Source organism: Macaca fascicularis, chromosome 1 (genome assembly GCF_037993035.2).
Source record: "Macaca fascicularis isolate 582-1 chromosome 1, T2T-MFA8v1.1".
In the NCBI taxonomy this organism is placed as follows: Eukaryota; Metazoa; Chordata; class Mammalia; order Primates; family Cercopithecidae; genus Macaca; species Macaca fascicularis.
The window spans coordinates 55,025,858-55,041,588 of NC_088375.1; the positions used below are offsets into that span (position 1 = coordinate 55,025,858).

The 15,731-nt window shown below is 35.8% G+C and overlaps 1 protein-coding gene across 10 annotated transcripts in view; it reads left to right on the forward strand.

Annotated features, from left to right (window-relative positions):
* The window catches only part of CRB1 (crumbs cell polarity complex component 1), a 500,591-nt gene that overhangs the window by 115,328 nt on the left and 369,532 nt on the right, over nt 1-15,731 (forward strand). For 8 of the 10 annotated variants that reach the window (XM_065539172.2, XM_045362302.2, XM_065539177.1 and 5 more), the window contains exons 3-4: nt 11,001-11,196; nt 14,099-14,238. The exons of the other annotated variants lie outside the window; for them this stretch is intronic. In XM_065539172.2, coding sequence (XP_065395244.1) covers nt 11,001-11,196; nt 14,099-14,238 — 336 coding nt within the window. The remainder of the gene's footprint in view (nt 1-11,000; nt 11,197-14,098; nt 14,239-15,731) is intronic. 10 annotated transcript variants of the gene reach the window in all.

A 15,731-nucleotide genomic window follows, 5' to 3' on the forward strand; every position in this document is an offset into this window, starting at 1 on the left:
AGTTTATGCAATGAATCATTTCATAATTGAGGCCTTCTTTAAAACTAGCCAGATTGATTAACGTACATTTTTCTCGTTCAGATGCCTGCAGTATGAGAAAAATAGGGCTGTAAGAGGGCAGAGAAAGGCCAGTTCAATGTATGTTGAAGCAAATCAATGTAGAAAAATATCTTACTTCCTCTATTATAAAATAGATCTTTGGTATAAAAGTAATCTTTTGGGAAGTAAGAAAATGCCCTATATTTAATGTACTTTTCAATTATATGATGAATTTTCTTGAGAAATAAAAATGTACAAAAATTCATTATATAGTCAAGGAAGTGTATTTGTACTTACAGAGTAGTTAGAAGACTAGTTAGTTCATGGAGACTAGTTAGGAGGCCGTTGTGATAACCCAGGTACATGATTTTAAGACCTGGCCTGGGAGAGTGGCCATGGGCATGAAAGGAAAGAGAAGGTATAATGTCTCTAGAAACAAAACTCACTTAACATTTATTAAGGTCAGAGTATTTTCAAACTTATGTTATTCAAGGAAAACTTGAAATCTCTAATATGAAAACAAATGCATTAAAAGTTTAACTGACATTGTCAATTTAATAAGCTTACAATGTATCTCAATGGGTCTCAAGTGTTGGCATGCATCAGACTCACCTATACAGCTTATCATTAAAATACAGTTTTCAATTCAACAGATCTGAGATGAGAGTCCAAGAATATGCATCTAAAACAAGTTCCCATGTGATGCCGATGATGTTAGTTTGGTGACTACACTTTGAGAACCACTGACATAGACAATTATGTGGATTTCCATGTGACATCCTTGACTGTTATTTCACAAAGTCCATGAGGCAAGGAAACACAAATCAATAAAAGCAGGGTTTTATATAAAGCACTTATTGCTAGTAACAGTTCTATGTACTTGATGATATGATTTGAGTGATTGCCTCCTCCAAAACTCATGTGTTGGAGACGTAATCACCAATGCAATAGTATTGGGAGGTGGGAACTAAGAGGAGGTATTGAGGCCATGAGGATGGAGCCTTCAGGAATGAATTAATGCCATAATAAAAAGGGCTTTGGGGAGTGGGTTCACCCCCTTCCACTCTTCTGCCATGTGAGGAACAATGTTCCTATCCTCTGGAGGATGCAGCCTTCAAGGCACCATCTTGGATGTGGGACTTTACCAGACACCAAACCTACTGGCACCTTGCTCTTGAATTTTTAAACATCCAGAGATGTGAGAAATAGATTTCTGTTCTTCATAAATTACCCAATCCTATATATTCTGTTATAGCAACACCAGATGGACTATAAGACACATGATATGGATTTTTAAAATATTTGTTGAAGTCATTAGGTCATTACTTTATTCAACACATATATATTGAGTACCTCAATGAATTGGGCATTGTTCTATGTTCTGAAAATGAAAGAGTAAAGAGAAGTGATGACATAGTTTCTTACATTCTGGAAAGAAGAGATAGATGTCTAGAAAGTAAGTAATCAATATAGTGTATAAGTAGGTTAGAGGGTAATAACTGCATGGAGAAAAGTAAAACAAAATAATAGTATTAGGGATTAACTTTAGGTAGAATGATCAAGAAAGTCTTCACTGAGAAGGTGACATGTGAATAAAGCTCTAAAGAGGAGAAGATGGGAACCAAGGAAATGTCTTGTGGAATAGCATTCCAGGCAGAGGAACAGCAGATGCAAAGGCCCTGAGGTAAAGAGTCCTTGCAATGTTTGAGGAACAGCAATAAAGTTAGTGTGACTAGAGTGAAGGACGAAAGAGGAGATAGGTCAGAGCGATAATGAGTTTAGACTGTTTGGGACCTTGTAGGCCATTGTAAGGACTTTGGCTTTTACTCTAAGTGAGATGGGAGATTATTAGAGAGTTCTGAGCAGAGAACTGGAATGATTTGACTTACATTTTAACAAGGTCACTCTGATCATCATGTTGAAGATACACTGAAGGGGGCGATACGGGGGAATTCAAGTGTCTAAGGGAGGTTAATACAATAGTCCAAGAAAATCCACTCTTTGGGGAAGGGAACAGTGAAAGAGACCTATCAAGTTTTTTAATTTATTTTTGTTTTATTTATTTATTTATTTATTTTTGAGATGGAGTCTCTCTGTGTTGCTCAGGCTGGAGTGCAGTGGCGCAATCTCGGTTCACTGCAACCTCCTCCTCCCAGGTTCAAGCAATTCTCCTGCCTCAGCCTCCTTAGCAGCTGGAGGTTGCTAAGGTTGCTCCTTACAGGAGCGTGCCACCACGCCCGGCTAATTCTTTGCATTTTTAGTAGAGATGGCATTTCACAGTGTTAGCCAGGTAGCCTGGATCTCCTGAGCCTGCCTCGGCCTCCCAAAGTGGTGGGATTATAGGTTTGAGCCATGGCGCCCGGCCCCTATCAAGTTTTAACAGTAACTTTCTCCCCTCCCTGTTCCACCCTTAAAATTTAAGAAGAAAATTAACAAAGAAGGATCATAGATCATGCAAACAAAATGAAAGCATGCCTTTCTCTTTCTGCCCTCTATTGCCCTCTGATGGCAATGTCTAGATTATTCAGAACAAATCTGTCCTTTAAAATATCCTAGCAAGAATGCTATAAGTCTTTCTTAGTAGCTTCTATCAACCATATTGCCATGCAGTCTTTCATGTGCACAGCTGAAACGTATTTTGCCTCCTTGGGTTACATGATGGTTACTCGTTTAAAGTGTCCTATCAGCACTTCTTTTACTTTTAATAATATTTCACGTTCCTCTTGGGCCTTCTCCAATGGTCCTCATCCATGCTGAGGCATCAGTCTAAGAGGTATGATGTAACTAACTGACACTGCCATTACAGTGGCACATATCAAAGACAAAATTCGATTTTCAGTCATTGTGGAGATTTGAATCTGGGCTTGGTGTTGTATCTTTTCTAAATACATTTTGATCAACTAAATCACTTTGAAGGCATCTATGGCAAATAATATAGATAATTTAATGGTCATGGGAAATAATTTGAGGAAAATAAAATATATGTTATTAAATATAAGGTTATTTCATGAGAAATAATGTTACTATTATATCAAAGAAAAATGGTTGTTTTAAATATGCTCTTAATTATGAAATTGATAACGTTTTATGGTGTCTTATAAAGAAATTAAACACTCGTTCAGGCTTTTGCTCAGAACTACAGTCATTTAAAGTAGTTTTTATGAAGAAATGAAGTTTCCAGGTTTTGACAAATGTTTGTTAAATGAGTGCACAAAATTACAAATAGTCAGCAAATATTTATATTTACAATGCCCTGGGCATTATGCTGGACTTTGGAGACATAAAAGTGACTAAGATAAAATTTGTTCCTGACAAAATGCTCACAGATTATTCTAGGATCAGAAATGTAAACAACAATTACCATCTGTCTATAAACATCATGCTGAGGAAGCACAAAGAAAGAAGCTGGTAATGTTGGTTGGAGTCAGAAAATGTTCCTAGAAAAAAAATGGCCTATGAATAGAGCGAAAATGCATCCCTTTCAGAATGTAAAACTGAAACTTGTATCCTCAGACTACATTTGCTATTATTATTTGAATAATAATATGTTGAATATCAAGGGACAAGGACTGCAGAGATATTTTGGAAAGGGGTTGCTATGATCTGAAAAGTTTGGTCTTTCCAAAATTTATATGTTGAAATGCTGTCCAAGGCAATAGTATGAAAAGTTGAGGCTTTGGGAGGTAATTAGATCATAGCGGGGAAGCTCTCATGAATAGGTTATGTGCCCTTATAAAAGAGGCCCAAGAGAGATCCTTCACCCCTTCTACCATGTGAGGACATAGAAAGAAGTTATCATCTATGAGCCAGAAAGACAGCTTTCTCTCTGACATGTGACTGCTCTTTCTCCTAGTGCCTACCTAGTTATCAGCAGGGTGTGTGCAGGTCCGAATGCGAAGAGGATGAGCTGAAAAATATATAGTAATATAAAGAACGGATGTGGTGGAAAGACGAATTTGGAAGCAGAAGACAGGGATTCCAAGCTCAGCCTAGATGTTCTCTAGTGGTTTGGTACTGATAAATAGCAATTATTATGAGCTTCCATTTCCTTGTTCAAACATTGGCATGGTAATACAACCTAACTCTTAGGGTCATGGTGAGAATGAAATGGATTTAGCAAAAGTTTTTCCATAAACTGTTTAGGCTCTGAGAGTTAATTGCCAATATTTCTGTCTCTTAAAACGTTGCTACTGATGAATACCTATGGTATCTAAACAATGTTTGCCTTTGTTTTTTACAGGTATCATTTTCTTATACTTGAATTGCTTTCAAGTAATCTTAACTTGGTTACTTAAAAGTATTATTTTTTGAATATTGTTAGAACTCAACTCGGGAATAGATTAACTGAAGGTCAAAATCTCTCTGCCACCCTTATAAATTTAAAGTGTAATATTTTAATATGCCTAGGCAAGAATTCAACTTCTAAAATGACCATATCATAAAATAAAGAACTAAGAAGTTATTACTATTTTAACAATTTTATATATTTAGGAATAATAATTATCCTAATGAAGAGAAACATAAGAAAGTAATTTGCTATGATTAAAACATTATAATTATGGAAGTATGAAAATATATAATATTTAATAGTGATGTATTTAACATAAAATGAAAATATTATAATTTTTCTATAATCTTTCAAAAAACTTATAAAATTAAAGCATCAACCATTCATAAAAGTAGTGTATTTTTCAAACATACCATCTTGGAGACTCTGAAATGGGTTACTCCAACTTTTTAAATTTGATATATATTTGATATATACTTTTTTACTTTCATAATTCTTTTAAAAAGTATGTGTGTGTATATATGTATAAAATATAGAAAGTGTATGGGGAAAGTCATTCCTATTGGGAAAATAATATTTTACTATCTTATGGTAAATTTTATGACATTTATGATGGAAGTAAAGTGGGAGAACTGGCATACAGATGCATTTAGAGAAAAATGGCTGGAGAATGGGAATGAAGAATGAGCTCACAGAATAGAAGAAACTGTTCTCCAAACAGACAACTGTAATCATTAGATACAAGGAAGTAGGAGAATTTCCTCCCAGTGCTCCACTCCTAGGGCTGACGAAGAGAAGACATTCTTTCTTTCTCTTCCTAGAATTAGTTTCAGCCTCCATGATATTCTGGGAAGCTGGTTTTGAAACAAGTGTCAAGAACATTCTTAAACTTTCATTGATGGTAAAAGGGTACCAAAGAGGACACCATATGACAAGGATTAAGAAAACCTGAAAAAAAAGGTATGTTTAATATGGAAACCACAGGTTTTTCCAATTTTGTCTAGCAGTAAAGCAAAACTTGTAGAAACAAAAAGGATTATAATAGTCATAATAACAAAATAATAAAATATAATAAAATAGTTAAATAAAATAATGACAAAGTATTAATAACATTTATTAAGATAAATTTTCTGTATCACAAGATTTAATACATCCTCAGTCTTACTTACATTTCAGATATCATTAAAAATGAAAAAACTATTTGGCTAAGTTATAACATGAAGCTAAGACACTGCTGATTGTAAAGTGCATCTCGGTTCTAGAGATGTTAAAAATGTGAGGGAGGAAAAAAAGGAGTCTTAGAATTGACAAAATTCGGCAGTCCTTCAGAGATAGAATCCTGGGCTTGTAAAATCTGCTTTAAGTGAGTGATTCAGAAAGAGAATTTTGTTATTTTTGGTGTCCTTAGGAAAGGTATGTCTAAATTCACAAGCCGGAAATCTCATTGGCTAAAACTCCAAAGATGTTCCCACTGAAAATAATAATTATCTACCTTTAATTTCTTCTAACATCTTGCTAAATATTGTTATGCTTATTTAATGTTATTAATCAGAGCAGGAAGTCATCTAGCCTCTCCCTATTGCTTTAGGATGTTAAACAGATTATGACTATAATATGTAGGAGGAGAACTTACTGTAAATCTATCATGGTAATGAAAACCGAATGCTACAGTTCCACATTGCTCTGATACTTGTGTCACCGACTTGCACTGATAATTGTTGTACTTGATATACACAAAAAGCCCCAAAATAGCATGCATAATTCTTATTCAAAAGAAAAATATGGTGCATAGAGACCTGTTAGGCATCAAATACATTGAATGGAATCTGAAATTTAAGATGATAGTCTGAAGACAGACTACAATTATTTCCAAAGCGTGAACTCTGCAGATAATGAGAAAGGCATTCAGAATGGCTTATCAACGACTTGCTGTGTGCATGGTGTGCTCCCTGCCCACTGTAAAGAATGATGAGGACAGCGTCAGAGTCAAGACCTGTTCCATCCTGATAAAATATAATGTGCATTATCTTGTGGCACAGAATGTTAACAAGGATCTCTGAATGCCGAAAGATGCCAATTGGAGTGCAAAGTCTCTAAATACTGATCAGAAGTTTGGGGCACAATCATTCTGAAACCATAATATGTTTTAAACATTTGCCAAAGACACAAATTTGACTTTTGGGCTTTTGATTTATGGCCCAGGCTTGTAGAAGCACTGAGAAGCTCTGTATTGGCATACAGTTTGCCTTCCTGTAGAGGTGGTTGATTATTCCATAGCTGTGACTTGATTACTCATGCATTCAACATTTATTGAGCATTTTTTAATATTCAAGAATATGTGCTAAATGCCACAGATACTGGTGTTAAAGGTCAAAGACCCTGACCTCAAGGAGCTCACAATTTTGTAGATAAAATAAAAAAATAAGCAATTGAGGACAATATATCTAGACATTTATATTAAGGGGAATTTTGAGAGCACAGTGGAGCAGCATTAGAGGCAAATATAAGTAAGTATAGTTTCCAGAATCATGGGATACACGAACTGGATATTTGGGAAGTAATTGGAGCTAGCCTGGGGAAGGAGGGAGTAAGGAGTGGGGCTTACAATTAAGGAAAACACCTATATGCAGCCTAGGGTGTTGAGATACAGTGGAGCTGTGAGCACACTGCAGTGGGTAGCACCAGTAGCATCTACATCTTTTAGAAGCTTCTACTGCATTACAAGGCAATTGTGCTTTACTTCAGAGACTGGCAGATAGAGAGGGGATAATGTCAAAAATTTAAGCAGACAATGGTACAATCATACTTGTACTTTATAGTGATCACATTTATATAGAAATCTAGAGAGTGAGTACGAAAAGAGAAGTTAGTAGTAGTATGAGCAGATGAGACATGATGAGGGTTGACTTAAGGCCACAGCCATAAGGATGGCACCTTAGATCCATTTCTAAGAGAGAAATGATGAGATTTGATGACTAATTAAGATATGGGGAATAGTAGCAAATAAGATGGTAACTCCTAGAACTATGGCTTGGGTGACCTGGATGATAATACCATTCACTGAGAGGAGAGTTTTGGCAGGGATGGGGGTGGAGCAGATCAGCATGAGTGGGGAGAGGAAGGTTATCATTATTTGGAATTGGGGAATGATGACTGTATTGTCCATTTTTCACACTGCTAATCAAGACATACCCAAGACTGGGTGATTTATACAGGAAAATGATTTAGTTAACTCACAGTTCCACATGGCTTGGGAGGTCTCACAATCATGGCAGGAGGTAAGGAGGAGCAAGTCCTGTCTTACATGGATGGCAGCAGACAAAGAGAGAGCTTGTGTAGGGCAACTCTCCCTTACAAAACCATCAGATCTTTTGAGACTTATTCACTATCACAAGAACAGCAAAGGAAAGACCCGCCCCCATGATTCAATTACCTCCCACCGGGCCCCTCCCACAATACCTGGGAATTCAAGATGAGATTTGGGTGGGGACACAGCCAACATATCAATGCCTGTGAGATAACTGAAGAAGACATTCTACAGACAGTATCAGAAGGATGATCTGGGCCAGACGCAGTGGCTCATGCCTGTAATCCCAGCACTTTGGGAGGCTGAGGCAGGTGGATCACTTGAGGTCAGGAGTTTGAGACCAGCCTGACCAACATGGTGAAACCCCGTCTCTACTAAAAATACAAAAATTAGCTGAGCATGGTGGCATGTGCCTGTAGTCCCAGTTACCTGGAAGGCTGAGGCATGAGAATTGCTTGAACCTGGGAGGCAGAGGTTGCAGTGAACCAAGATAGCACCACTGGTGACAAAGTGAGACAAGTGAGACTCCGTCTCAGAAAAAAAAACAAACAAACAACAACAACAAAAAAAAAAAAAAAAGAAGGGTGATCTGGTCTGGAGGTACAGATTGCTAATGTATACCTACATTCGCTTATGTGAAATGTCACAGGGCAAAATCTTTATGACTTCTGTTAGAGTGATCACCTGTTTCTCTACCTATAGTCTCTTCTCAACTACAAATAGATAAACCGAACATTTTTATCTTTCCCATTGCACCTTTAATCCCATGGCTTTTGCTGAAACTTGGCATTTATTCTATGAAACCACTTTCCACACAATCCTCTTTAAAGAGTTCTTATCTCCATGATTCTCAAGGACAAGAAGGAAGGCTGGCTTTCTTGCTGAAACCACTGTTCCTATGAGTCCACTGGTGGGACAGTTAACTTAAGTTTTAAAAGGATGCCTTCATTGGGTGGACAAGGGGGAAAAAGCATTGCAGAGAGAGATCAGTGTGTACAAAAACTTGGAGTGGTAGAGGTATATGGTAGGTTTGAGGAAAAGCAAACAGTCTGGTATGACATATGACTAGCACTTAGAGTGATGGCAGAATTTTAATAGGAAATAAAACAAATATTAAAAAGGTTAAAATAAGTTTTCACTTTACTCAAATGCAGTTAGAAGCCATTATGGAATTGTATGGACCATGCTTTTGGAATTTCGTGAGCTTCTTATTCTCGATCACCTTCATCTTTAATCCACTGCAGTCATACATTGATCCAATTTCAAGTTAGACTCTAGCGTCATTCAAACCTGCTTTACAACCAAAATTATCACCACATCCTGAGGCTTCTCATTTCCTTGCTTCTATTGAACTTTTGGCAGGACCTCTGTCACCTGGTCTCTCCATGCCCATACGCTGTCACTCCTTCTCTATCTTGACATCTCCCCAACAATCACAGACTTCATGAGAAGCATCTCAGGGATGTGTCTGTCATTGCTCTCTAAACCTTCTAGTTTTTGACCTTCAACTTTCCAGTACTGGAAAGCCCCATTTTCTACCTTCTTCTCCTCTCGCTGTAAGGCTATTAATCCACTTCAAATATTTATTACCTAATTTTAACTATTTACTATAGCTCTGTGGCTTTTTCTACTTTAATTGTTGATCTTTTTTAATGGTATTTGACATGCTGGCTGCTCCAAATTTTTCCAGTCTCTATAGTTTATACTCCCCGTAATATCATTTATATTTATTGATAAGTGAGTTTATGGTTATTCTAAATTCTCTTTTAGAGTTGTCCTTGCTTCCTGTCACTTTTCATACATTTTTTATTCTACCTACCCTGAAGAATTAAAGATGGAATGCAGGAAATGACAAACACGCTATAGTAATACCTACCATTGATGTAGCATTTACTGTATCCAGCCTCGTTGTTAGTAGTGACAGAGCAGAGCTCAGTCCTGGATGGTCTATCTAAAAAATTTATGTTCTTTCCACTTTTCCAGGACCTTAGTTATGCCAAGTAAAAGAGCCATGGAAAATCTCATTCACAGACTGCGTAAGAAATAGCTAAGCCTTAAAGAGCAAACCATTTACCTGGAAACAAGTGCTATTGCAAAAGTTTCCATTTTTATGGACATAAATTTAATGTTTAAGTTTTTTATTTTTCAAAAAACAATCAAATTTAATATGCTGGATTCTCTTTTAAGTTGGGTATTTGTTGAATCTCATAACAGTTGTAAATAATAGATGGTGTTAGAATATCCTGCTGCATTTTCTGTCAAGAAAAATGGGTACAAATCAAACTACTACTGACTTCTGAGCTATTTGAAAATCTTTTAATATCATTTTAATATATAATTTATTATTTGGGATTAGAAACACAGAAACAAAGATGGGTAAGTATGGATATTCCTCCTTTTGTGTCTTTTAAAACCTGTATGCAAATGTGATTATTGTATATCAAATACTGTTTTGACATTTAATAAAATAGTTTGTTATTTAAATACTGCTACAACCTGTAAAAATCATAAACTTATTTTGTTTAGCAAATAATACTTACCTACTAATTTTGGGAGGATAAGTACAGTTTGTTTTAATATAACATTACCTTAAAATGAAGTGTTAACAGCTTCTAATGATGCCATTAATTGCATTAAGTCACCAATTTTTGTATTTAAAGGTAGTATTTTACAAAAAGAAAAATTAAGATAAAAATGTCTATGCAAAATGAGCACTTAGATCAATAGTTGCACATTATATTAGTACAATAGATTTTTTTTTGCCGAAAAAAGTGTTTTTTCTCTAGCAAATAGTATGTATCAGGTACTGTTATAAGTACTTTTGAACACATTTAATTATACTAAGAGTCTTATGAGATAATTACCACTATTGTCTTTTTCACGTGAGGAAGCTGAAACATGGAAAGGCTGAGAAACTTGCCCAAGGTCATACAGCTAATAAGTGGCTGTGCCAGGATCCCGACCCAACTGTCTGGCTTTGGAGTCTGAGCTCTTACCCACTGTTCTCTCTGCTGCTTTACTAAATTAAGTGTTTAAAAATAATAGAAAAACATCGACCAGCCACTTTTAGGCTTCCAACAAAAGTGCAGTTAACAATAAACTTTGTTCTAAAAATGACTTATTTGTTTTCACGGACTAAACACCACAAGCTGTTGTATGCAATAATTCTTTGTAACAGCTGCTCTGCCTTGTGCAACTTCCCACAAGCACACCAAAAGTTAATATCAATTACAATTAAGGGGGAAATTATTTTGGGTAACAGAACATTTGACAAGTGCTCTGGTAAACAAAGCATTGTCAAATTGCTGAATTGTGAACACTTTGCTAAAACTTTTTCTGTTTTTTCTGTGCTGACTTTTTAAAAAGGTATAAACTGTGAATTGGAAATTGATGAATGTTGGTCCCAGCCTTGTTTAAATGGTGCAACTTGTCAGGATGCTCTGGGGGCCTATTTCTGCGACTGTGCCCCTGGATTCCTAGGGGATCATTGTGAACTCAACATTGATGAGTGTGCCAGTCAACCTTGTCTCCATGGAGGGCTGTGTGTGGATGGAGAAAACAGGTACATTTTCTCTGGCGTTGGGTGATTGCCTTAGAACTCCCTGACCAAGAACTATTTTACCACTCTGGTGAATTTAGAGCTCTCACATTCTCGGCTTAAAATTTGAGGGGGTAACTTTATACTTTAACTAATGAAAACATTCAGATTTCACTAAAAAGGGTATTCTTGGAGACCATCTGTCTCAAGAGGGAAGATTTTACAAGTAATTCTTGTAATAGTTTAGAACTGCTTATCCTATGGAAAACTGCCAATTTTTCAATTGCATGAAATAAACCTGTTGTAGATAGGAAAGGTGCAAAAACAAAACTATAGATTATTATATATATGTATATAAGGTTGTATCTGTATGTCAAGGATATAAATCAGATGACAACAATAAATCCTTTAAAAATGTTATACAAACCATGACCATGTTGGAAAGGGCAGTGATATCTAATTACTTATATCTTGAATTAATTTCCACGTGTTCAGGGAATTGGGTGAATATTTTTGAAAAAGCATAATGGTGAGAAATAGCCATGTGATTCTGCTTCAAACTGAAGTCTATCATTGGCTTTCAGGCAAAATAGAACAGCAATGAATTACCTCTCAATATGATGAATATAATAAATGTGTGTAACAGTAATTGAGCTCATATAAAACATTTTTAAAAGAACTTTCTAATACTTATTTAAGCCACAACAATGAAAAACTTTCTAACACTTGTTTAAGCCATGATACTGAGTTATCAAATGCATAACAATTTTTAAAAAGATTAGCACTTTAAATTATCTTGTTTGATCCTTCAACAGCTCAGTGGAAGGCAAGATGAGTATTAATGTTTCCATATTACAATAAGGAATCTAAAGTTTAGGGAAATGAGAAGACGCCCACAAGTTCACAGAATTAATTCTTTGCAAAAGGAGGACCAGAATCCAGTTTTTCTTTATTTAGTAAATAAGACATGATTTATCCCAAATCTAATTTCAAAGTGAATCAGAGTTAAAAGAAGAGCAATAAAAGGCACATATGCTTCAAAAATTTGCAACAAAATAATCAAAATAATAGACTTTTTTTTTTTCTTGCTCTGTCACCCAGGCTGAAGTGCAGTGGTGTGATCTTGGTTCACTGCAACCTCTGCCTCCCGGTTCAAGCAATTCTCCTGCCTCAGCCTCCCAAGTAGCTGGTATTCCATATGCCCGCCACCATGCCTGGCTAATTTTTGTATTTTTAGTAGAGATGCGGTTTCACCATGTTGGCGAGACTGGTCTCGAACTCCTGACCACAGGTGATCCACCCACCTCGGCCTCCCAAAGTGTTGGGATTACAGGCTTGAGTCACCGTGCCTGGCCCTCAAATTTTAAATAGAACAATGTGGTTGTATATTCTTTTTAAAATATAAAATATAACTTTTAATTACATTCCATGTCTTGTCTTTGACTTTTAGTTGTACCCCAATAATGCTCTAGGGGCGTAAATCTACATTCCTGGAGACAGGTAACTGGCCAACACAGAGACAGACAGGTCACAATGGAAATTTCCACACAAGACCTCCAGAGGAAAAGGAGGCTCACCCCTCCCTACTCCACTGTTTCCAGAAAGCCTCAGGACAGAAATGACACAACATTTTGATTCCTTTGGAAATGTAAACAAAACAAGGCTAAAACTTTGCTGTCTTTTATTCTCTCTCTTGAATATGCCATGAATAGTTTCCCTATTGTGCCATTATCTCTTTTTGCCTAAATTTTGAGATGATAGTCATAAGATCGATCCAATACAACCTGACTTTGTTTTCTCACAAAAATTTAAAATGTTTGCTATGAGGTATACGGGGTGGGGGGGGGGGGAAGAACTTCTTGAAGACCAAAGGAATTATGCAAATGGAGCTTCTAATTCCATGAACTGAGGTCCATTAGTCAGCCAGCCAAGCCCTTTGACCACAGGGTTCTTGTTACTAATGTTTTACCTATACTAGATTTTTAGTAGGTATTTTTAATTGAACAAATGGAATAGTAAATAGATTTCATACAACACATATGAAGATTATAGTCACTTATAATATTTGGTTGGTGATAAAAACACACACAGCCATAGCGAAGAGGACTCTATGTGCCTCATAAATTCATAGATATTCTTTTCCCAAGATCCTCATTTTGCCTAAGCTGAGTGTGCAGATCCATTTTTTCCAATACTAAATCCTTGAGGAGACCCTCACCTAAATTAACATCTCCTCTTAATAAAATCAACAACTTTCTTCATTAGATGTGTATTTTGGGGCTATTTGATAATTCCAGTGAATCCGTGAATAATTAGAAATAGTAAGGTTTAAATATTCTTGCAATCTAAAAATAAGAGAACATCATAAGTCACAATTCATTTAATGAAGGCTTTTCCTGAGTTTTTCATAATTTATGTTTTCATTTTTTCATATGAGACCTTATTAATGGGCTCTCTGTATAACAGAGTGCCATGATGGTATAAATCATTCTCTACCACCTTAAAACATGTTAACAATTTTATTAAGTGCTATTTAGTAGCAACATATTTAGTACCTTCAGATACATGGGATTCTTTATATTTAGTACCTTCAGATATGTGTCTATTCTTTATACACATACATAATTGTCACAATAACCTTGTAACATAGGTACTATATTCAGTTTATGAATGAGAAACTGAATAGTCATGATTTGCATGAAGCTGTACTTTTAAAAAATTAGCATGAAGCTAGATTTTTTAAAAGATAATAAGACATTAATAAGTAAACAATCATGCATTCAGTCCTGTATAGATAATTCCCCAGAGTTTTTGAGGTAGTAAGACTATGCCATGGGTCTTGGGTTGATGGACATGAAGAAACAGTATAAAGATATCTTATCTCAATATGACCAAGAGTTGACATGAAAATTTCATTACTTTCCAGATATAGCTGTAACTGCACGGGTAGTGGATTCACAGGGACACACTGTGAGACCCTGATGCCTCTTTGTTGGTCAAAACCTTGTCATAATAATGCTACATGTGAGGACAGTGTTGACAATTACACTTGTCACTGCTGGCCTGGTAAGTGACAAAATACCTTCCACCAATTATTTTTCATTTGTTTAGAATAGAAACATATCGCTTATAGCAAATGAAACGAAAAATTACTTTCGTTAAATGTTTTAAGTCAATTATTTCTTCTAGCTATTATTGTTTAATTTAGTTTTATTCTTCAGTGCTCAAACATATTTACCACTATACTAAATATTGTCTAAAGTAGGTTACTAAGTTGCCCAATGATCATAACCCTCTAGGGGAACAGAGGGGAAGAAAATCAATGAAAAGATGAAATTCAGCATGATCTTCATGGATAAAAATTCACTGGAAGATGCTGTCTTTTTTTCCAAGATATTCTTTTATATGGCAGGAATATATAGAAACCAATGAAATAATGTTAAACTATTAGGAGCTTTTACTCTCTTAGGCATTTGTAATGTAACCAGTTATATTTGTTAATACAATAAAAAGTTAATTATCTATAAACCATAACCAAAGTTCACATATAGAGAATAATTAGACTTGAGTGTAGAGGTGATAAAAGAATCAATAGAAAACAGTACGTAACATTTGTGTTACATTACAGGCCACAGGCAAATATTGATGCTTATTTTGGGAAACAAACTGCCTGACATACAGCTTTGCATTACATAACAACATTTTGGTCAATGATGGACTGCATATACAACTGTGGTCCTGTAAGATTACAATGGAGCTGAACAAGTCCTACTACCGAGTGATGTCATGGCTGTCGTAACATTGTAGCATCACTCACTATCCATGGGATTGTGGCGGTCCCTCAGGAAGTATTCCAAAAGAAGGCACTGTTATCGTAGGAGATGACAGCTCCATGTGTGTTATTGCTGCTGAAGATATTTCAGTGGGACAAGATGTGGAGGTGGAAGACAGTGATATTGATGATCCTGACTCCATGTAGGTCTAGACTATGGTGTGTGTTTGGGTTTTAATTTTTAGTAAAAGTTTAAAAGCTTAAAAAACTAAAAATAGAATAAAACATAGAATAAGTGTTCCTCTCAATCTTTAAGTTCCTCATCTGCAAAAGAGGGATAAAAATATTTTACTTGTAGTATTATTATGAAAAGTAAAATTATAAAAATAGAGTCTGGCACATATTAAGCACTCAAGAAAGGGCAACTATGTTGCAAGTTCTATACCACGAGGTGGAAATTATGTATGAGGGTGGGAGTTTGTAATGGTCAGGCAGTTAAGAACATCTACCTCAAGAAACCCAACTAGTACATGTTCCATTCATTCATGGATTCAAGCATTTAAGCCACATGAATTTCAGTGGCTAAAACAATAGTGATCTGGGAATAAAAAAGGTACTGTGCCTTCCTCCAAGTAGCCTAAATCCTAGTAGGGAGACATATGTCAAAACGTATATAGTACAATTTTTGGTACAATAAGTGGCTATAATAAATTCTGTAAAAATGAATAGAAAAGAAGTACAGGGATAGCTTGCTCAAAGAGGCACCATTTTAGATAAGCTAAAGATG